A 25,434-nucleotide genomic window follows, 5' to 3' on the forward strand; every position below is an offset into this window, starting at 1 on the left:
CATTTTTAAAATAAGCCTTTTACATGGAAGCCTAGTATATAAAAATATGAGCGCAGGTGGGATGTGAAAACATGGACAGATACAGGGACATGGGGCTGCAGAATGCCACCCATACTAGGGCTTAGGTGTGAGAAGTCCTGGACGGTAGCATGCTGATCATATAAATTATTCCCTTTAGCAACACTCTGCATCCTAATTTAAAAGGAGAAGTTTGTATGTGATTAAAATGGTGCTTTCTTTTTGGCAAATGCTAACTTCCTCTATTGCTAATGTAGAGAATTTGAATAATATAATTAATGTGGTAAAATGATCAAGCATATAGAATTATATAACCTACAAATAGATACATTATGTTCATTTCAGGTCTCCATGGTACATTTTCTCAAAGCAGAAATTAAAAAGATCATGGTCTTTATTGAATACAATAGAAATTTTAAAATAAATTCTATATGATAAACAAAACTGTAGATATATATACACACACATATATACATATATATGTATATGTAGATATAAATGTATATATGCATACATGTGTATACACACATGTATACATACATTTTTACACTTTTGTATTTGTAAAATAAAGATTTAAAAGCCACCCACTTAAAAGGAAAGAATAGTCTCCTGCCACTTAGAGGTCAGTAAGTGATCACAGAAGGAAAGAAGGGAACGAGAGAGGGACAGTACTCTTTTTAGGAAATAATGAAAACTTGTCAAATACAGCCAGAGTTACAATTCAGGGTAAGAATTATACTCTAAAATGAAACAGGAATGGAGGGACTACAATAAGTTAATCATTAAGTTTTAAATGTTAGATAATTTTAAACAGAATATTCTAAAGAGAACAATGGAAAATGTAAAGTTGAAAACAAAATAAAATCAAACACTAAGAATTAGTAATATTTTTAAAAGCTAGTTTTTAAAAAACTAAGTAAAATAAACTTCTAACAAGTCTAATTACAATTAAGTAGAAAACCTATGAGTAAACAAAATTAGAAATGATAAAGAACTTTCACAAAATATTTAGAAACTTAAAAAGATGAGAATACTAGAAACCATCATCACAGAATTAGACCTGAAAACATAATTGAGGACTGGATACTGTTGAATGCTCGTGAGCAGTAAAATGGATAAACTCCTTGGCATGAGAGATCTCATGGTCATTTCTACATCTCTAACCACATCTTCTGTCACCTCCCTTCTCCAGGTCATACCACTAGTCTTGCTAGATGCCGTGCTCACCATTCTTTCTGGGCTACCTGCCTCTCTGCTGATCTCTTAGCTTGGAATGCCAACAACCGTTACCTCAGCATGCCTTCCCTGACTCACCCGAGTTTCGTTAGTGACCTCTCTTCATTTTCTCACAGTTTTTAGAAGGTGATAGTACTAATGGACACATCACAGTGTTTTTTGTGATGATTATTATGCACGGAAAGACTCTAAACCCCTGCTCCACTGGCGCTGTGCCTGTCATTAAGAGCTTAATAAGTGATTAGTGAACAAGTTAATCAATGATATCAGCACTGTTTAGAAACAAAATTAGAATATTACACTATACCAGTGAATACAACTAATGTGGCTTAATACATTTTTTGATTGATTTGTAATTTTTTCTCAAGTTTTGGCTATTGTTCCATACAATCAAACTCTCCCTTATACAGCTGTTTTGTTATAAATATGAAATTGTTTGAATCTAAAGTGCTTAATGATAATTTGTTTAACAATTTGGAAAACTTTTTCTTTGTGATGATGGAATAGCTGTGTTTAATTCTTAAGAATTCATCCATTTTACTGTATGCTCAACTGTATGTTACTGTGATACACTAGTGTAAAGGGATACTATGTGATAGGTAAAGAATTATAGATTAAGTAAACAATCTATAATAAAGGAAGGAAAATACTGAGTTTATAAATGGGTCCTCAAGAAGTTTTAAAAATTTTAGATCTCTGGAAATAATTTTTCATTGAACATATTTATACATAGTTTCAAATATTTGTCATGCAGTTGTATCATTTTAAATTTAAATTTGTAAAATGCTGGAAGTGTCTACCTTAATTATTTTTAGACTTTTGTGTTGTTGTGTTTGAAGTGAATTTAAAATTTTTGAACTCCAGAATAAATAGCATATATTTTTAACACCTGAAATTATAAATTGGTAAAACTTAAACTAAAACCTAACCCATGTCAATTACCTTGTTACATTTTTAGGGAAAAAAAAAAAGAAAACATTTAATTAATAGGATTTTCCAGTTCAGGAAATCTACTAAAATCACATTTTTAATTATTTTATATCATCCCAGATACCAGGTTTAGACCAGTTTCTTTCATATTGTCTGTCTTTTAGACTGTATGTTTTCATTCTGTATTTCTTGGGGATTTATATATCTTTGGGGATCTTGTTTTATTTTGAGTGATTCATACATTGTGTTTACTAAAACTTATTTTAAACTTAGTAAAAATCGGATGGGTTGAATCTACCTCATTCATTAGTTAAAATAACCCACGCAGGTTGAATCCACACAGAGTATGATAAGGATTCTTGGGCTCTCTGCAACCTTACCCAACTACCTCGATGTTGCTACGTTTTTACACGTTAATCCCTGCATTGGACTTTTCTACTTTGATGGCCGTTTTCGACCAGTTCCTCTTGGACAGACATTTCTGGGTGTTAAAAGTGCAAATAAGGTAAATACTCATTTTAATTATTATACTTCTCTTTTCTAAAAATATTTTCGTTGATGTATTGTTTAGTATTTATTTAGGATTAGAGACTCCGAAAGACCATTTCAGTAGCATTACAAATATAACATCCTAAACAAAATCAAGCACACTTTCTTACTGTATGTAGTAGAGTAATTCCTCCTCCAAAAAGTTGCTTGAAGTAGTTTGCATTGTTATTATCAATGTATATTTTGTATTCTCAGCTAAGAATACAATTTATATATAATAATATGTTTCAAAAAGTTATTTTGATATGATTGAAGGCCAATGTGAAATAATATAAGGCTCTCAGTAAACTAGTAATATGTATTTTCATATATTATTCATCTAAAATAAATAATATATGCAATTGAAAAATAATTTTATGGTAGCAACTATTAAGGGAGGTGTTCTATTTAACTTATAATGCTTTATAATTACCATATTGATTGTATATATGTGACATTTCTGAAATTCTTTATAATGCTTTAAAAAGTTTATCTAATTCCTTAAATAGTATTACCAGGTACTATTTGTACTCTTAGGGTGCTTATTTTAGACTTTTATGTTATAATATCATGAAGGAATACTTTACTTTGCATAAAATTTATACATTTATCTTTCTGTTTAATGACACATTTTTTCTTCTCTAGAAGTAATAGCTTTAGGACAAGATTCGCAGGCCATACGACCTCTTTATAAAAGAAAACAAGGTGGAATCATGTGTTACTATGTCAATCTTGGTCTTTAATAAGTTACATTATTTCCTGTCTAAAAACAATTTTATTAATAAAATAGGGCCATTTTTACCATTCACTGTTACAAATAAAATACTCGGCTAAAAAGTAGCACAAGCGACTGTCACTACAACAGTTAATATGCTCCATCTGCATTGCATAAAAGTGAGATATCTTTAGAATTGGAGGGAGCCATTTCAGACTTATTCACAAAAGGGTAGTTCATGATATAGTAATAGTTATCATATGCGTATTTTACCTTCATTAATTGTTTCAAGGGCTTTTCAGTATGACTTGCTGCTTGGTTTTGTCAGTCGTCTTAATATATATTTAATTATTTATTTTATTTTAATATATCATTGAGATAGATGTAGAGCTGTTTCTTTATAGCTTTAGATTGTTCTTTCAGTTTTATAATTTAAATGATAGCAGATGGTTATCACAGAAAGATACAGAGAAGAAAATTTTTTCAGATGCATGTCCACCACCTTAAACCTTATTTTCTTTTAATTTCAGCATACAAATTGGTCGATCACTTAAAGCTAATTAAATTCAAACTATTTTTCGCCACAGTATGTTAGCGTTATAATCATAAAAGGAATGGTATTAGATGATGAACCATCATAATTATTTTGAAGGTTTAGAAATTTGGCAAAAATTGGCCAAAAAAACCCGAGTTTTACATATCTTACATAGTGTAAACAGTAAATTAATTATATATATGTTATAAATACAGATTTTTGTTTTACTAAAATGTGTTATTTTTACACTCAGCTGAAATATACAGTTGGTAACCATTTAAGCATTTCGAGGGGTGCTGTTTAATATATTTTCTAACCAGTTGTTATTTTGTCATTGCTTATAAAAAGAAATCCTTGTAGGTTTCTCAGAGTTTCATTCAGAAACTCATGATGTGATTTAGTTGTTATGGAAGAATATGGGAAAATGATGTGCATGGCATGTCTAATTTGAAATAATGGCTTTGACCAGAATTCAACCCAAAATACACTGAAAAAATTATTGGCAGTTTTGTTTGAAGGAGTTGTTTTTTGAATCATTGATGGGGAGTAAATTATCTTGTGATTATCTTATCCTACTTTGTATAAATCATAGAGGTTCCAGAATTTTAAAGTGTTTACCTTATTAAAACAAAAAATCTAAATCATAGTCATTTTAGATGTATGTGACATTTCCATCCCCTCTACGTTCTTAATAACTGTTAAGTAGAGAAATGCAGGCTGGGTCACGTGCCTACTCGTTTGGGTTAACCACCTTACCTTTTCGGTTGGAAGCTTTCTCATCATTAATCAGGAAAATGAGACCTTTTCTTAATTCCCGAATTTGATATTAAATTTCCAATTGATCTGAAATATGTTCCTGTAGAAAAATATCTGCCCATCTCCATATACATTGCAGAAATACTGTGTTTCCTTAGATTTCAGCTTTACATGCCGTGACATCCTACTGGTAGTGTTCTGGTGATTTTGAGAATTAAACACGATGGCTCTATAGTTTATGGAATGAAATAGAAGAAAAACAGCCCAAAGAATGGACTTCACTCGGGAAGCAGAGAAAACAATTTTAAAATTATTCTAAAATATCTATAACTAGTATATTATCCTTAAAATTATTGTCTTTAAAAAACTTCTCACTCTTATAAAGTTAGTACTCTGAAAGTATTATATGATGTATTTTATTTGTATTTTTTAATTACATTGTTTTTTCTTACTTAGATTGTTATATTAGATATTTATATTGCATTTGTTGTGTCTACATTCTCGCTAGTCTGAAAGTAAAAAAAGATGCATTGTAATTGGCAAAGTTTTTTTTGTAGTTAGAAAGTTTATAATTGGTTCATTTGATATTTTTCATGTTTTAAAAACTTTAAGGTGCAGCAATTGAATAACATGGATGAAGTATGCTATGAAAGTGTTTTGAAGCAAGTAAAGGCTGGACACCAGGTATACTTTATTTTATCCTGTTTTTAGAGGATGCTTAATGATTAAAATTGATAATTTTTATGCTCCTCAGAAAATTTTTCTAGAATTCTGAGATAATGACTCAGAGGTTTTATTTCTTAATTTTTTTAGCCCAATGGGTAGCCATATACATCATAAAATATTCATAAATTATATCATCCCATTGATAGGTCATGCTATTTTGTTTGTCATTTTTATTAGAGAAGGATTTCATCGTTTACATTTCCGGGTTTTTTAAATCTTTTAAAAAGGTACCCACCTTCTCTCCCACTTCAAAAAATTTTGATTTATATTTTTTCACATAATGTAAGAATTTTAAATGTTATATTATTCTTACTATTTGCATGAAGTAGTATCATTTGAAATATATATCTTAAAGTTTCGTTTTGTTTTATGGTGTTTGAAAATTAAGCAGTTTTACTTTTAAACTCCATTGTCCAAAATGCTCTGATCAAGATTGTTAAAGAAAAACTGGAATGATAACAATTGCTTAAAACTCAATCATTGCTCAGTTGTGTATATGCTTCTTTGGATCACTTTATTTTATTTTGGGTTTTTTTTCTATGTTGTAAGCCTTTTAGGACATGTAAAATGAAATATTTTCTGGTTGTTTGGTTTTTAAATTCATTTTAAGAACAGGGGAATCCTATTTTTTCAAACTAAATCTTGTTTGCAGTCCCAATATATAAAATAATTGAAAGATGAATTAGACTTGAGAGCATGGAACAGTGCCCACTGAGCATCTGTGGTACATTTTACTCCTTTTTAAGAAAAAGTTCTAAAATCAGTTTTCTAACTAATCTCAACAGAATGTCCTTAGTTTTAAGAATGATTTTTAAGGGAAAAAGTCATAATTAGAGGCTTACCCTTCCTAGTGATTAGTAAATGCCTGAAACTGGTAGAATTGTCTTACATTTATTATCTCCTTGAATCCTCTCAGCAGCCAGTGAGGCAGGTGCTATTATCCTCAAAAATAAGTAACAAGTTTTCCTCACCTTACTAGTGCACTTACAAAGAGTGTAGAGTCTCTGCTAACTGCCGTGTCATATTTTATTTACATTTATTTTATACCAGTGTTCTTATTTTATCTTCATTATAAAATTTCTTTGTGGGTTGCATTACCTAACATGTGCAAATAAATGTAGAAGACCAATATCCCTCCTTTAATCAAAAATATAACCGAATACCAACTATTTGTTCTTGGTCAGGAGCCAAGAAACTTTTTCGGTAAAGGGCCAGATAGTAAATATTTTAGGCTTTGTGAGCTATGTTCTCTGTTGCAGCTACTCACCTCTGCTGTTGTAGCATGAAAGCAGCATGGACAGAATATGAACAATTGGGCATGGCTGTGTTCCATTAAAACTTTATTTGTAAAAGTAGGCAACAACTGCATTTGGCTTGCAGGCTGTAGTTTGCCAACCTCTGTTCTAGATTGCCTCATGAAAGTTATTTGTAGTTCTTTGTATATTTTGGATAAAGTCCTTTATCAGATATGTCTTTTGTAAATATTTTCTCTCAGACTGTGGCTTGTCTTCTCATTCTCTCCCCATGACCTTTTGCAGAGCAGAAGTTTTTAATTTTAATCAAGTCCAACTTATAAATTATTTCTTTCATGGATTGTGCCTTTGGTGTTGAATCTAAAAAGTCATCACCATACCTAAGGTCGCCTACATTTTCTCCTGTTATCTTCTAGGAGTTTTGTAGTTTTATGTTTTACATTTAGGTCTATGATCCATTTTGAGTTAAATTTTGAGAAGGGTGCAAGGTCTGTATCTAGATTCATTGTTTTGCATGTGGATGTCCAGTTGTTCCAGCACCATTTGTTGAAAAGATTATCTTTGCTCCTTTTTATTGTCTTTGCTCCTTTGTCAAAGATCAGTTGGCTGTATTTATGTGGGCTTATTTCTGGGCTCTCTATTCTTTTTCACTGATCTGTTTGGCTCTTCTTTAGCCCATATCACAGTGTTTTGATTACCATAGCTTTATAGTCAATCTTGAAATCAGGTAGTATCAGTCTCCGACTTTTTCTTCTTCAGCGTTGTGTTCGCTATTCTGGGTCTCCATTTAACTTTGAACTGTAAGTTAATAACATTTTTATTTTTCAGAATTTCTAATTGTGATGGAATTTCTTCTATCACAAGAGAACTTTTTTCTAATTTATGATAGATTTCATTATAAATGTGAAACCCTTCAAGTTCTTTTCTCTTTTTAAATAATGGAAATTAAAATATAAATATTTTACTATATATGGAACATATAAGTAGACATTTTATATTTGACTCTAGTCAGGAAAACACTTAGCACTCCTTTTGTAATTGAATAGCCTTGCAAGTATTATGAAAATACTTCAGAAGCCGCTGGTAGGAATGCTACTGTATTGCCCCTAGAATTCAAGAAATTAAAACAATCATTTTTCTTCCATCACATTAAGTTAGCACTTAATGACCAGATAAGTAAGTATTTGCTACATTACTCTGGTGCCTAGGATTGCTTCTCATCAAAGTAAATCACTTTTTTAGAATAAAAAAGAGCAGTTTTGTGAACTTTTTCTTAGACTGAGAAACATTTCCGTGTATAAACATACATATAAACATGCACAGTTGTAAATACTAACTACTATCAGTAAATAGCTTAATAATGCCATCGCTATACTACAGCTGTTATGAGGCCTGAGGAACAACAGGTCACTCATCTTTGTAGCGTTATAGTCTTTATCATGCTGTTTATAATTATTCTTTAAGTATATTTATTATACTACACCAGCCTTTTTTCCATATAATCTTACCTTATAAAATATTTCTTTAAAAAATATAATGCAAGACGCAGGGATGGTCCAACATCCGCAAATCAATCAACGTGATACATCACATCAACAAAACAAAGAATAAAAACCACATGATCATCTCAGTAGACACAGAGAAGGCATTTGACAAGATACAACATCCATTTATGATAAAAACTCTCAATAAAATGGGAATAGAAGGAAAGTACCTCAACATAATAAAGGCCATGTATGACAAACCCACAGCCAACATCATACTCAACGGGGAAAGACTGAAAGCCATTCCTCTGAGAACAGGAACGAGGCAGGGCTGCCCACTCTCACCACTCCTGTTCAACATAGTACTGGAGGTTTTGGCCAGAGCAATTAGGCAAGAAAAAGGAATAAAAGGAATCCAAATAGGTAACGAAGAAGTTAAACTCTCACTATTTGCAGATGACATGATTGTATATATAGAAAACCCTAAAGAATCTGTTGGAAAACTGTTAGAAACAATCAACAACTACAGCAAAGTTGCAGGGTACAAAATCAATCTACAAAAATCAGTTGCATTTCTATATGCTAATAATGAACTACCAGAAAGAGAGCTCAAAAAGATAATACCATTTACAATTGCATCAAAAAGAATAAAATACCTAGGAATAAATCTTACCAAGGAGGTGAAGGACCTATACAATGAGAACTACAAGACATTATTGAAAGAAATCCATTTTGACATAAAGAAATGGAAAGATATCCCATGCACGTGGATTGGAAGAATAAATATAGTTAAAATGTCTATATTACCTAAAGCAATCTACAGATTCAATGCAATCCCAATCAGAATCCCAATGACATTCTTCAGAGAAATAGAAAAAAGAATACTAAAATTTATATGGGGCAACAAAAGACCCCGAATAGCTAAAGAAATCCTAAAGAAAAAGAACAAAGCAGGAGGCATCACAATCCCTGACTTCAAAACATACTACAAAGCAATAGTAATCAAAACAGCATGGTACTGGTACAAAAACAGACACACAGATCAATGGAACAGAATTGAAAGCCCAGAAATAAAACCACACATATACGGACAGCTAATTTTCGACAAAGGTGCTAAGAACATGCAATGGAGAAAGGAAAGTCTCTTCAATAAATGTTGTTGGGAAAACTGGACAGCCACATGCAAAAGAATGAAAGTGGACCATGTGCTATCGCCATTCACAAAAATTAACTCAAAATGGATCAAAGACCTGAAGGTGAGACCTGAAACTATAAAACTCATAGAAGAAAATATAGGCAACACACTATTTGACATTGGTTTTAAAGGAATCTTTTCGGATGACATGCCTACCCAGACTAGGGAAACTAAAGAAAAAATAAACAAGTGGGACTTTATCAGATTAAAGAGCTTTTATAAGACAAATGAAACCAGAATCAAGATGAACAGACAACCAACCAGCTGGGAGAGAATATTTGCAAAACATACATCTGACAAGGGGTTGATCTCCATAATATATAAAGAACTCACGCAATTGAACAACAAAAAAACAAACAACCCGATCAAAAAATGGGCAGAGGAAATGAACAGACACTTCTCCAAGGAAGATATACAGATGGCCAATAGGCACATGAAAAGATGCTCAACATCACTAATCATCAGGGAAATGCAAATCAAAACAACACTAAGATACCACCTCACGCCCGTTAGAATGGCTATAATCACCAAGACAAAAAACAACAAATGTTGGAGAGGATGTGGAGAAACAGAAACCCTCATACACAGCTGGTGGGAATGCAAATTGGTGCAGCCTCTATGGAAAACGGTATGGAGATTCCTCAAAGAATTAAAAATAGAGATGCCCCATGATCCAGCCATCCCACTACTGGGAATCTATCCAACGCACCTGAAATCAACAATCCAAAGAGGCTTATGCACCCCTATGTTCATTGCAGCATTATTCACCATAGCCAAGAAGTGGAAGCAACCTAAGTGTCCCTCGACAGACGATTGGATTAAGAAAATGTGGTATATATATACAATGGAATACTACTCAGCCATAAAAAAAGACAAAATCGTCCCATTTGCAACAACATGGATGGGCCTGGAGCGTATTATGTTAAGTGAAATAAGCCAGAAAGAGAAAGACAAACACTGTATGATCTCACTCATATGTGGAATATAAACCAACACATGGACAGAGAAAACTGGACTGTGGTTACCAGGGGCAGTGGGGGTGGGGGGTGGGCACAAGGGGTGAAGGGAGTCATATATATGGTGATGGACAAACAAAAATGTACAACCCAAAATTTCACAATGTTAGAAACCATTAAAACATCAATAAAAAAAAATATATGAAAAAATATATATATAATGCAATCTTATCCCTAAATGTTGGGGAAAGTAGCAGTTGTATCTTCTATTGTAGGTAGGTAAAAATCCAAGTAAATATTGTCATTTAAGGGGTCTTAGGAAAGTTGTGTCCTCTTCCTCTTCTGGTACAGTTCTCTCACTGTTATAGGGGCTAACATATCCCCCTAGAAATCATGATTTATAAAGTTCAGATGCTGGCTGGGTCTGGTCAGTAGAGAAGAGATCTTACTGCTGGCCCTTTCATTCTTAGTGTGAATTCATTCAGTGCATCACTTTTCAGAATGAAAGCTGCGAGAGGGCAGGCGCTTGTAGTAGTAAATTCCAGCAGGACAAAGTTGGGATGGAGGGCTAGGGTCACAGCACTGGTTCCTCTTTAGAAAGGACAGACTTGGATGGGATCCCCCGGGGAGGGCTTCAGGTGCCCAGGAGCTGGCTGCTCTAGGTCACAAGGAACCCCGGGAATGGACTGTGTGCTAAGCCAGGCTAAGTTGCATGCAAGCATTTCCTCCCCACCTTTTGTGTGCATATTATGGCCCTGGGATTGCTAGCTTTTTAAGGATGCTTGACCACTCAGCTATCTCCTTCCCCTGTACTCTTATCTGGCTAAAAATGCGCCGTGAGTGATTGTGTAAAGTGTGGTTACAGTTTGAGAGCCCACTGAGACACTTTGGGGTCAGAGATCCTGTCCAGATCTGTGCTTAAGTCCTCTCTCCAAACAGGAATTAGAGCAGGTTAACCATGACCCTCTTCAGGCTGTGTGTCCTAAGAAGTGAAGTTTAGGCTGAAGGTCTCACAGTTTCTGTTTTTGAATGATTAGTGATGATTTTTTTTTCCTGTAATGATAGGACTTTCTTAAGTTCTGTGGAAATATTTCCTTTACGTTACTTAATTATAAAAATAAAATACTACTAAGGAAAATTTTCATAGTTCCACTATAATTTTACCACTGTTGTAATTTTTATACATATCTTGCTAGGTCTTTCTTTATCCATTTTCACATGTAGCTTTTAATTTTGCTCATTCAAACTTAATTTTAGTTATTAGTTACAGTCCATTACTAAATTATAATTATACTGTATATTTTTGTTGTTAGTGCCATTGAATTGATTCTGACTCCTGGGAACCCTGTGTACAGCAGAGCAGAACCCTACCTGGTCATTTGCGCCATCCTCTTACCTTCTGGCGCTATGTCAGACAATGCTCTGTTGATATTCACAGAGTTTTCATGGTCAGTTTTTTCGGAGGTGGGTGACAAGGTCCTTCTTCCTAGTCTGTCTTAGTCTGGAAGTTCTACTGAAACCTGTGCACATGGGTGACCCTGCTGGTATTTGAAATACTGGTGGCATAGCTTTCAGCATCACAGCAACGCACAGCCGCCACAGTATGACAACCGACAGATGAGTGGTGTAGTTCCCTGACTGGTAAACAAACCCCGGAACCTGGGCTGCAGCAGTGAGAGCTCCGAATCTTGATCACCAGGGATATATTGTATATAGTTTTATATTCATAGTTTTCCTTAATGAATACTAAACATTTTTCATTGTTTCCACATGGTCTTCACAATTTTAATATCTGTAAAAGAGAAAAGGGAGTTTTTATTCAGGTTCTAAGTTTCAGATGCCATGTGAGTCTCTTTGGACTTTTAAGCTTCCTAATCCTCTGCTATAAGCATTATCATCCCCTTTTGTTGAAAGAGAAAATGAACCTAAGACATGTTAAGCAGCTTCCCAAGGTCATAGAGCTGGTAAAGGGTGGCACCAGGATTGAAATACAAATCTTTGTTGATAAAGCCCACAGCATCTTCAGAACTTTATACTGCCCCTTTGCCGTGAAGCTGACGTTGGCTGTACCTGTATTATTGGTTATTCCTCCCTTATTGAGTGCTTTCAATGTTGACAATTTTCTGTTCTTAAAGATAATGCTACTGTAGTGATCATCTTTCTGCCTATTATTTTTTCTGTTGAAACATTTACTTAGGATAAATGCCCTAAAATGGAATTATGGCCAAATTGGCCCCATTTTGTAGTCTGGCCGCATGATCCTATAATGCATTCTGAATGGGTTATAACATTTTGTTTTCATAGCAGACCTACAGAGAATTTTGTAAACTTATGCCATATTCTTCTGAATAGTTTTATCAGTGTACTATGATTTAAGGTTATGGTCTGATGTGAGTTTGCCATTTTGAATTTATTTTACAATCTTAAGGCATGTAAGACAGAGTAGTGTCATACCAGTGAAATGAAATTTTTCTTAATTAGCAACCGTTACCTCTAAGTCATGATTATGAAAACACATGTTTTGCATACCATATTGTTCATGCTTTGCTTTGGGTGTGCACTCGCTTTCAGTTAGAAAAACCTGTTCTTCCCTGTGTTTTTGCTTCATACTGTGATCCTGTGGTCTTTGGCCTCTGTAATTGTATTTTAAAATGTAGTTTAAATATTATTAATATAAAAGAGACTGAGAAAAAAGGAGTTTAAACAAATATAACCCTTGGGCACACCAAAAAGCAAAAATGAGGGGAAAAAAATCACTGCTAATTCTACCACCCAGAGATAGTTCCTGCTGGTGTATAGCTTTCCATTTATTAAAATGCATTTTATTCCCTTAATTTCCTATCTTTTTTTCTCAGTTATTGCTATACTTCCCTAATCTATAGTATTTCCCTATCCAAAAAGATGACAGAACCATAAATAGAAACAATAACATTAAAATGTAAATTAACAAATGACTTAAAAATGTCATATTTAATCAGTGTGTTCTATACAATGTTGTCCTTCTAGGTTTTGTGTTCCAGTGGGATAAGTCCTACCAAGTAAGATTGGGTCATAAGGAAATATTGTTGGTTAAGTTCTTGGTGTAGTGTTATGTGCATGGGGACTCTGGTAAATACAATTTGTGATGAATTGCCTCATCTTCAAAGATTTAACATCTTTAGTGAGTTGGGGTGATGGGAAATATGAAATGCGTCAGAACTGTGACCCACTGGTTGTTGTTGCCTCTAGTACTGCTAGTATTACAGATGCCCAGGCCAGTGCCTTCAGATGATAAGTACTGAGTCGTTAAGGCAGAACCTTAGTCTTTTGCATTAACATAATCATCTCAAGTTGAGAGCTCTTTTGCAACATAATTTGAGAATAAAGCTGTAGCTTTTTCATTTCTTTGAATTGCCTATATTATGTGTGTAACTTTGGGAAAGTTGCCCAAAACTAAAATCTTTTTCTGTTTTAGTCTTTTCAAAAGGATTGTTCTGTCTAAGTCTTTTATTTGCAAGTTGCTCTGAAAAATACTATTTGACCTATAAGTTCATTTAGCTTGATAAGTGGCAGCTTCTGCTGATTGCCTTTGGAATATGTCTAGAACCAAAATTGCAGTGCGGATACTTGGAAAAGAGGACTAGTACACTTTTTGGTTTTGGAAGCTGAGGTAGATACCTATGTCAACAAGGCTAGCAATCCTTAATTTAATCCATCAACCAAGAATTGCTACTTCACAGTAGTCTTTGATTACTGAGGCTTATGTGGAAGTTTGTTTTTAGGGGCTTAGAACCCCTCACTGGATTATTTTTCCTTTTTTTTTTAATCTCCTTGAGGAAATACCTTCACTAACTGTGGTCCTCTGCTTTTATTAGAAGGTTAACAAAGAACTTCCCAATAGAATAGAGTTTCTGAGTTGTGTTTTTTCCCCTCATAATTGAGGTTGAATATAATGTTATCCCAGTCACTGGCTGTCTTTGTATAAGGTTCCAAGTGATAAATTTCAGGAAATGAATTTCTATGTATCCATCTCTCAGAAAATGAAAAATATATGATTCAACAATCTTTTCACCTTATTGTCTAAAAAACTGACTGCCAAATTAACTCTCCAATAATATTATTCTGCCTGACTCTGATGACTGAAAGGTCTAACTATATGTGCTTCATTCTAAGACACTCTAATGTTTAAATGTTTTGTTATAAGTACAGTAAATTTATGTGTGTGTGTGTGTGTGTGTGTGTGTGTATGTATGTATATAGAGAGAGAGACACGGAGAAACAGAGAGACAGAGCTTTGCTTCTGGAATTCAGTTATAGTTGTAACTGATTTAGTGTATTGTTATTAAACAGCCAACTACATATTCAATAAATGTGCTTTTCCTTGTTTTTAAGGGAGCTTAAATTATTTCTTGTGGGGCTGTGTACTTAACAAACTTTAGCTTTATTTTGTTGCCTTTTAAATATATTTTAGCAGTTAGAGTGTAGTAGTAAGAAATTGTAAGTCAGTCTATTCTAGTCCAGGAAAACTAATTGAATTTTCTCTGTTACCACCTCGTGCCCTTGTCTCCCTGCCAACCAGTTAAAAAATCTTTCCAGTGAATACTCCTTGATTTTGTTTGTTTTCTTGCCTTCAGGTTGTTTAGTAGTTTGGATTTTCTCCCTAATTGTGGTTTCCCTAAATACTTTAATTTCATCAGAGCAGCTACTTTGCAGACCATTATTAAGTAGACTGAAATACGTGTCCATTAAAAAAAAAAACTCCCAGGCAAATAAATATTTTTTCATGCTAAAAATGAATATTTCCTCTTAAATATACCAATGAATTAATTTTATTTCTCTCCATTTAGATTAAATTAGAATCTCATTTATTTCATGTTCAAAAGCCATACTGATACTCTCTGTTCATACTATTCTATAGGTCTCAGTATACCAGTCATCTAAACTGTGCTCGTATACTTAATAGTTTTTATGTGCAGCTTTGCCTTAGAAGTATTAAAAACAGTAGGAGGCAGTTGTGTTCCACTCAAGCATGTGTGATGACAGATGGAGGAAATCTTTTCATGGTGACTTTTCAGCAGTTATACTCTGCAAGACTTCAAGCTCTTCTTGGCTATTGGGAAATTAAAAGTTGGCGATTCAGCCTTTAATTTTGATCCATCTGCTCAAGCTAATGAGACGTCTCGTTTGTAAGCTTCTCTTTGCGTTACCAAATGCAAGTACAGCTTTATCATTCCTGTTAATAATTCCCCTCCTCCTGTGTAACTTGCAGAATGGAGAAATAATTGATGCCTTAACCCTATTGAGATTTTTCTTGTTATACAAACTTTGTTACAGTGATAGGAAAAGAAATTAGAAACTACCTCAGAGATTATGGCGTATTTAGTAAGTTAACTTGTTCTTTTTTCACATTATCAAAAAAGTTAAGATCTTTATTTAGTAGCTTCTTACACAAAGTCTACCTCCAGTTTCAAGAATAAAAGGCTTTGCAATGTTAAAGAGAAAAAAAAGTCGTCTTCAACCTTGGATTAATGCTAAACATCAGCCATTCCTTATTCAGATATGTATCTTGTTTTCTCTTTCTTCATTGTTTATAAGTTTTTAGTAGATGTTTCTGGTTCTTATAAGAAACCACCTTTAAAAATTGACTAATAATTATGGATTAATTTAACTTATTACTATCTGAAGGGAAATATTTTTGTTTCTTAGCATTGCTTTTTAGCTTATAGAAATGTAATTATGTACAATTGAAACAAATTTTACCGTGCTAACTTTAATAATGAAACTTTCCATTGTCTCTTTTGCCTGAAAAAGTTTTCTTCCTCCAGATAGAAACATCTCTAATTCTTGGTACCAATGTTTCTGTCATATTAAATTTGTCTAGCATGACTTTTATTTGTGAATTATTTGAGTGCTGCTTTCTTTTCTCCCTTCTTTGCTTCCTCCTCCCCCGCAGATTGAGACATAATCGCAAAGGAATATAAAAGCAAGACTCTTAAAAAGGAGGTATTCTAACAATTATGAGCACAAGCGTTAAAGAAATTTCTCCTTCATCTTTGCCACTAAAGATGGTACTACTAAAGAAATATTTCAGGTGTTTTTTAACTACTAAAAATCTAAAGGAGGCATTCACTAAACCTCTACTTTTGAAAAAAAAGCCCTCCCCCACCCACCAAAAGAAAGCTCTGAGAAGTGTTTTGTCAAATTGAAATTTTCTTTTCTGTCTGTATTTTACAGGTAAAATCTAGTCTTTGGTACTGTTGAGTTCTCTGTTTTACTTTTTAATCAGTGTTACTAGTATTTGCTTAGAATTTTTGATCTTCTCTATGTATAATAAGATACTAATTTCTTTAGTGTACAACTAATGCATCACATTAGATGAATTATGTAAGATTATATATAATGCATTATAGGAGAATAATAGTTGATACTTTCTTTTATCTTTTTCCCTTTCATTAACAGTGATTTTTTATGAGATAAGGAGGAAAAAGTGTTGAGGTTATTCATTTACCCATTTATTCATTCCTTTATTAATTTAACAGTCATTTACTATAGACCTTCTATGAGTGAAGGACTTGGAATAAAGAGTTGAAATGCGTTAGCTTCCCATTTTGATCAAATGCCAAAGGGTTGCGAGCTGACATCAACATTTGGTTAAAGTGAAGGCCAAAACAGAATATCACCATCATAGAAGGAATTTCTGATATAATATAATGAAAATTCATCAAAGAAAATTCAATTATAGTTATAAGCTTAGTAAAATTTTTTAAATTGGACATTATAGTTCAGGAGCAATAATCTCTTACCACTATTAGCTGCTAGATCAATCCTGTGATCACTGTGCTATATATTTGGCCATGCCTAACTCAGGAACATAGAAAATATGTCGACCTAGGCATTCTGCTGTTCAGCCTTCCAAACACCAAAGCCGAAGATGGTTTTAACTAAACCATATCAAGGCAAAGTAAAGTTTGATACATCCTTAATGAAAGGGTTTTTTAAAGGCAACAGTCCCTGATCACAGTAGCTCATAGCTGAGAATAAAATAATCAAGGGAATACATAGAGATTGTAGAAGTAGAAATAGGTGCAAAATGCTGGGGGTTTTTTTGTACCTTTCTTTTCTGGCTCTTCTGACATGAAACTCTCCTTGTTTTTCTCTATTTTCTAACCTTTTTGTTCATCCTTTTTCTTTCTTTGTAGCCTTTTCCTTTTCTGCCTGGCTTGTTCCTAGACCCTTTTTAAATTTAGCACTCTTTCTTTGTTTCATCCCATCACGATTATGACCTTTATAGAAATATATTTATTTATATAGAAATATATTATCTCATATATTTATATTCCCTACCCAGACATCTTCTCTGAGCTTTAGACCCATATTATCCTGTCTGGCCTCTCTTCTTGGGTATTTCAAATGTAGGATGTCCAATCAAATTCATAATCTTCCCCATAAACCAGTGGCATTCCATTCATTATTCCTTGGTTCAGTGAATAGATTTAGTTTCATAAGCCAGAAACCTGAAAGTCATCCTTGTCAACACTCTCTCTCTCATTCTCATTTCTAATCCCTCAACACATTTTACCTGTCTCTCCAGTCTTCCCATTTCTCTCCATCCCCTCCTCTTCCTGCAACATCACCTCCACCACCTAATACAGCTAACCATTATGTTGTTCATGGACTGCTCCGGCCACCCCCTAACTGCTCTACCTGCATCCATTCTGGTCCTCTAGCTGCTCTGTACACTGCATCTTCCTAGAGCGATCATTTCAAAATACAGCTCCAGAATGACACTTGAATGCTTAAAGCTCCTTTAAAACGGCCCGGGAGTCCCATTATTATTTGGCCATTACCTCCTTCCATCTTCATCACATACCTCTCTCTCCCTTATTTCCCACCTCCCACCTTCCTGGCCTTCTTTCAGACCCTTATCATACTGATGCTTTTCCACTTAGCTCTGAGCTTTTTGCATAACTTGTTCCCTCTGCCTCACACATTCTTCCTTGTTCTCTTTCTTTAGTTGTCCTCTACTAAATCATTCAGATGTCATCTTTCTTAGAGAAGCTTTTTTCATCTTTCTTAGAGAAGTTTTTTTTTTTTTTTTTACCTCCCCGACTCTTTCATCTCCCGATTATGCACTGTATAATAACATGGTATATGTCATCTTCATATTTCTAGCTATAGTTTTACATGTTTTTCTGGCCGATTTTGATTAATGCCACTTTTTATTATAAGATCCTAAGTCCCATAAGGGAAGGGACTATCTCTGGTTTTGCTCATCATCATATTCTCATGGCCTCCCCAGGACCTGGCACACAGTTGGTTCTCAGATAGTGTTTTATGAATAAGTGAATGGGAGATGTGGTAGTCTTCATAAGTCTGAACTTATTCTTGATGGGTTAGGGGGGCAGCTAACTTCAGGGAAAATCAAGAAAATAGTCATTAGTTCCACAGTAAGCTGAATGTCCAGGCTGAGGGGAGAACAACCTGGAGATATGGAACAACATCAAAGCTTGCTTTGACTACCTCCTTAGGGAATTTTTCCCCCTGTAGGCTGTAAAGATCAATGAAGGAATGTTGCTATTCTTCTTAAAAATATTTCATTATATAAATTTACTCTCAATATTATGTCATCTGGTTATAGTCTTTTCTGTTAGAAGTATTAAATTATCTCATTTTCTCCTAGTTAAGATATCCATCTGACTTAGCTGTTTTTCTTGATATAGGCATCATTTGTGCCACCAGTTATTTTAAGTTAATATATTATTTCTTTCTTTTATTTCTATTCATTAAGCCCTAGAGGCGTAACTTTTGAACCTTTTTAAAATTTTACATTTTTAAGAGAACAAAGAAAAATTTCATTTTTCTGAAATATAACTTACCATGAGAGTACTCAATTATATTCTTGAAATTTTATGTGTAATAGTTTATTAACTTTATAATGTTCTCTTCATTTGCAAAGGGAATACTTTTTAATGAAAAATATTAGTACTTGGGCCGGCTCCGTGGCTTGGTGGTTAAGTGCGTGTGCTCTGATGCTGGCGGCCCGGGTTCGGATCCCGGGCGCGCCCCGAGCCACCACTTCTCCGTCCAACCCGAGGCCGAGTCCCACGTACAGCAACTAGAAGGATGTGAACCTATGACATGCAACTATCTACTGGGGCTTTGGGGGGAAAAAAATGAATAAATAAAATCTTTAAAAAAAAAAAAAAAAAAAAAAAAAAATATTAGTACTGCATTTTTCCTTCATTGCTGTTAACATTATTATTTTCCTAAGTCTTCAAGGATTTTCAATTTACTGAAATAATACATTCTGTAACAAGTAAATCAACACAAAGATGTAAAAAGAAAAGGCTAATGAGTTACTTTCTCCTCACCTGCCTCACCCCGCAGTACTCCTACCGCTGAAGTGTATTCAGTTTTCTCCTGGCACTGACAGACATATACAAACATGTACATACTTTTAGGCATTTGAGACTTTTAAAATTGATAATCAGTGGTTTCTGGAGTTACAGCTCGAATTAACAGGGCCAGTGGAACATTTTTTCTCAGAATGGTGTTTAGAAATTTTGAGGATATAAATTGTTTAGATCTCTCCTTGTACACTCTACAGATCTTTAACCAAAAGATCCAAAGAAAAAAATGCTTCGCATAACTTGGGGGAAAAAATTGGAAGCCAAACAAGTAATTTTATTTTCCCAAAACTGGTTTCCTTTACATTAGTTACATTGTTGAACACCAAGGAAGATATATAACGATTCATATGTGAAGAGTGAAGCCTTGGCTCCATCCACTTCATCTCACCCACTTCATCTGTTAGTTGTATTATATTTTTATGTGTCTGATCAGTATAACTCCCTTATGGAAGTTACCAACTTTTCCACCGATTTTCTCATTCTTTGTGTCTTCTTTGATGCCCCTCTTCATGTGTTAAGTAGCAAGATGTGAAACTAGTCCAAGGGGCTTTGCCTTCTTACTAGGTACTATTTTTAACCATGTTATTGTGTAATTTTCCTCTCAGTTTGTTCTCTTTCACACCTCCAAAATGTCTTACATAAAAACAACTATAACTACTGGGCTTTGCATATATGCTTTATGCATGTAGCCAATGCGTAAATGCATATTTTCTGACATAAATGCATGTTGTACATAAAAAGTAAAGTTGAATTATATATAATTTATAATAAATTTTGTTGTTTGAAAGATTCCATATAGATCCATTGCTGATTTAAATAAAATATTCTAGATTTAGGAAGTGAATTTATTAGGTTGTTTGGTAATTTATTGATGTGATTTTTGTAATTACAGTATGGAATTACGGTAAATACAGGATTATCAGGTTAAATAATATAAAAAAAGCATTGAGTATATTTTATGGTATTCACTTTTCTCAAATACTTTGTATATTCAGTATTTCCATTAATCCTGTTGAAAATAAACCTAATTTAGATACATGTTTATTTTATACTATTATTTGAATTCTTTATATTAATGTTTAAATAACAGTATAATGTAAACTTGGCAAAATACTAAAACAATGTTTGACTGTTTGTAATCATTTTTCTTTTATAACACCATAGAAAATTCTCTAGATAGCTATTCAGAATATTTTACATTAAATTGTCAGAAGTTAATTTGACAGCTGTTTATTTCATTTTAGAGAATGATATATTGAATCTCTTTATTAACTGGTTTGTAGCTGATATTTAGACTTGGAAGCAGTTGGTAGATATATTTAATAAGATTAGTTACCGCCACAAGCATTTCCTGACTACATTTTTATAGCCATCTTTTGATAAAATTGGACAAACAGTATTTTTATTAAAACTGTGTATAAAATTTTGTGTCCCAAGGAAATCTGATACAACTATTCATGTATTTGCTCAAAGTGCATAAAAGGGAGCTGAATATTTAAACTTAATTAACCATTGCAGATTTTTACTATCTTGTCTGTAGCTGGGGTTATATCAGTTTTTTTCATTGTCATAGTAGCATATTTAAGTGAGAAGGGATGGGAAGAAAGAAATTAGGTCTCTATAGTTAATATCATAAAATAGAATTCTGTTTTTAAGAGAATAACATAACAATCTCAGGTCTCATCTCATTTATTTTTCTTGGTTTTATAAATCAGTAGATGGGAACTGTAGCTCTAACTGTCTTATGACAAATAAAGTGGACATTTCCAAATTGTACAGCATTCAAGTTAGCAGCTCCTCCCAAAATATGGTCAGAGACCCATTAAGTTTTGTGAGGGGTCTGAGAAATTATCCCACTTGAATGCTAACCTACCACTGGCTAACTTCATTGTATATTTATACACACACACACACACACACACACACACGCTGACAAACAGAAATAGGAGACACCTGGATTAGGGAACAGACCTTGTATTTATTCACAGAGCATCGTGTCGGTTGCCCCTCCCCAGCTTCCCACAGGGTGATGTGGTAAGAGCCAGCTACCTCTGTGCACATGGGCTGCACCATAAGAGACAAGCTACAAAATTCTGAAACTTGGAGCTTATATAGTTGTTGCTGGCACATCTGCTCATCCTCCCCTCTGATGGGGGAGTGGGGGTTGGAGGGGCAGAGAAAGAAGTAGACCAGTTGACCTGCCCAAGACCTTATCTTTTACTCTGAAATATAAACAGTTCTCTTGAAGAAAGAAGGGAACACCTGTACCCTGGAATATAAGTAGTTGTCCCCTTGAGAGATAAGAAAGGAGTATCTAGACTTTATTACCCTTAGAATGGGAGAAAATGGCTCCGGAGGAGGGGAGACATTCTCTGTCATTAAAGCGCTTCAGGAGCCAGCGGTGGCATAGTGGTTAAGTTCATGTGCTCCCCCTTCGGTGCCTGGGGTTCGCAGGCCCGGATCCCGGGAGCGGACCTCCACACTGCTTATCAAGCCATGCTGTGACAGCGGTCACATATATAAAGTAGAGGAAGGTGGGCATGGATGTTAGCCCAGGGCCAATCTTACTCAGCTAAAAAAGAGGAGGATTGGCAACAGATGTTAGCTCAGAGATAATCTTCCTCGCCAAAAAAAAAAGCACTTCAGTTCCCACTGGTCCCAAGGCCCTGACCGTGTAGGAACACCTAGAACTTCCAGGAGGATTATTTTCCATCAAGACTTAAAGGTATCTGGAAAGGACATGTGCTCTACTAAACCATCCCAGTAAGATAGTAGTCTGCTATCTGCTACTACTGTCTACTTAAAAAAAGAAGTCTAGAAAAAGAAAAAAAGCTTTCTAACCTTGCCTACGTTGCATACTCTCTCCAATAGTCTTTTTGTCCTGTTTTCCATGGACCTAGATCTCAATTTTTTTACTATGGTATTTGATTTACTGTGTCTTGTGGCTTTATTTTTGATATCACATGGAGGAAAGGTCAAATAAATTTAAGTGGCTTAATGGATGGTCATATAACAATGTGCCTTTTTTTTTTTAAGTGTTGTATAACTATCTCCTAAGTCATTTTTGGGTTTGTAGATAAGTCATTTTTTTCATGTTTTTCTTTTTCCTTACTTTTTTTTCATAATGAAGAGGGTCGATTGAAAAGTACAACACAGATTTGTGGAGAATTGAGGTGTTTTTCATTGGTGTTTATGAAAGTGGCCTAAAAAACTGGAGATAGTTAAGAGCCAATCTAAGAGGAATTACAGTTTTGTGATTTTCCCTTTTTAGCAGTACAGTTTTAATTAGTCTAGCTAGTAAATTTGATTGAGAGGATATTGGCTTAGTAGGATTTCTTCTGCTCAAGTTAAAAGAAAAGTATATTCTTTTAGGAAGAATCTCTTCAAGTGTGTTACTTGAGAATAATGCACAGTTGGGTGTTTAGGAATTATAAATGGTGATTATTGTCTAAGAAAAGAAATGAAAAATACTGATAGAAGTCTTCGAAAAATACATTTTTATGTTGTTATTTTACTGAAATTAAATTCAGTCCAGAACATCTTATAATGGTGAATAATAATAAGCCTCCAACTTCAGTGGCATCTGTAGAAATGAAATTGTTAGCTCACTAATGAATTTTATTTGTGTAGTAATAGACTAGCTGGTCTTGCTTAATTTGCTCTTACAGAATAGATGTTGCTATTTTGGGGCTGTCAATAACAAATGTCACTGCAATTTGGACTGTTGTGGAAGTCAGTGAAATATTTTTCTGTGTGTAATACTGTAATGTATTGAAGAAATATTCTTTATTCTGCCTTAGCTTTTATTGGCTTGACCTAGGTTTAGCAATGAATTAAGTTGATCCACATTTGTACTATGAGGACTACCTAGGAGCAGTGTAGTTTGGGTCATATTATTCAGATTTTAGTCATGTTTGAGAACATCTTTGACACAGCATAAATTCAGAGTGCTTGGTTTTTTAGAACTTCACCATTAAATTCCTTCATCATTAAATTAATCATTACAAGTAGATTGGCTTCAATGTATGTTCCTTAAAATTTTTGCTTATGGGTGTGTCTATATGGACTTCTTAAAATTAATACTTATAATCTTCCTTCATCATTAAATTAATCATTACAAGTAGATTGGCTTCAATGTATGTTCCTTAAAATTTTTGCTCATGGGTGTGTCTATATGCCCTTCTTAAAATTAACACTTAAAATCTTTTAATACTTATGATGTAAAGTGAAGGTTAAAAGCGGAAATAGAATTCTGGAGTTACCAACTTTAAATTACTGAGATTGGTTCGTGGTTTGGGATCTCTTCTGTAGTCTATTTGCCCTCGTAAGAGCTGCAGTGGGTAGAATGCCAAATATAGAAACTGCTACATTTTCTCTTGATGTGTGAGCTATCTGAGTCATCAATCTTAATTCTAGGTATTGAACAGAATGCACATGGTTTTTAAGACTGAACTGAGGCAGTAGTGGCAATATTCAGCAAATATTTATTGAATACCCAGTGTGTGCCAGAAACTGTGTGGAAGATAACAAAACAGAAGGAGATACTCTGCTTTAGTGTTGCTTATAATCTGATGAGGGAAACAAAGGTTAATCCAATAATTATGCATAAAATGTAAATGTACAGATTTCATCATAAACTTTCACCCACTTGTTTTAGCATCTGTTGATTTTCTAACTCCGTTGTTCCTTCTATGCCACTGTATGTAAGGAAGAGCATCCCCTTTCTCCTATTTATTAATTTATTTCTTTATCAACTCAGATTCTTACTTTACTCAAAGGGTTATAATCTGTTATTATATAACTTACTTTGATGATCATATTAGCCCAAATTTGGCGATTGGGAACATCTTCAAGTGAGTTTCTTTGTCCTTTTGACATGTCCTTTTCCCAGAATTGGAATTAATCATTCTGATTAATCATTTCCACAAGTAAACCGGGTTCCTTTTTAGTAGAGTGTGGCATTTAGAAACGTGTGCAAGTGTTTTGTTTTTTAAACGAATATTTTCACTGATTTCTACCCCCAAAATATTATCCAAAAGAAAGAAATGGTAGGTTTTTAGAATTTTCAACCTTTAAACAAAAGGAGATACAATTTTGAGCAGTCCTTTCGACTAGAAGAGTTCCTCTTATAGCTATTATTTTCAGACTGCTCCAGGGTGCTCTGAGGTGCCATAGGAATTGCTGTCGTGAGGTTGGGAGTGGGAGAAGTGTGCTGTTTGGGAGGGAGAAATGAGATTCGAATCTTGCAGGTCCTCTTCAGTAGCTTTAATTTTTTTTTTTTATTATTGAACTGCTGCAAAAGTTTCTTGGAAGAATTCCCCAGCCAAAATACGTTTTTAAACCACCGTCCTATAGCCTTAGTTTTTCATAATTTGCATGAGACTTAGTTTCTGTTCTTGTGGTGATACCAAGTAGACTGATCTTTCACGTATGGAATATCAATTTAGCTTTTTGTGTAGAGTTAGGATTTGGTCTTCCACTTTGTCATGTATACATTGGACCAAGCAAACCAGTAGTTTTCCTTTATAAGCCTCGATTACCAGCCTGAATACTAATTGCATATACTGGCTGAATGCAGTAGCCTAGAAGTTTTCAAATGTAATATCTTTTGTTCCCCAGGCAATTATGACTCCTCCATTGCTCAAATGAGGTAGAGTCACGTATTTGCACGTATGATAAGACAGACTGGTAGCTGAAAATGCTGCACCAACTC

General features: G+C 34.1%; 1 protein-coding gene across 1 annotated transcript in view; it reads left to right on the plus strand.

Annotated features, from left to right (window-relative positions):
• ASCC3 (activating signal cointegrator 1 complex subunit 3) overlaps positions 1 to 25,434 on the plus strand; it is a 336,770-nt gene that overhangs the window by 142,472 nt on the left and 168,864 nt on the right. The window contains exons 12-13 of the mRNA XM_058566571.1: positions 2,513 to 2,689; positions 5,331 to 5,402. Coding sequence (XP_058422554.1) covers positions 2,513 to 2,689; positions 5,331 to 5,402 — 249 coding nt within the window. The remainder of the gene's footprint in view (positions 1 to 2,512; positions 2,690 to 5,330; positions 5,403 to 25,434) is intronic.

Source organism: Diceros bicornis, chromosome 23, assembly GCF_020826845.1.
Source record: "Diceros bicornis minor isolate mBicDic1 chromosome 23, mDicBic1.mat.cur, whole genome shotgun sequence".
In the NCBI taxonomy this organism is placed as follows: Eukaryota; Metazoa; Chordata; class Mammalia; order Perissodactyla; family Rhinocerotidae; genus Diceros; species Diceros bicornis.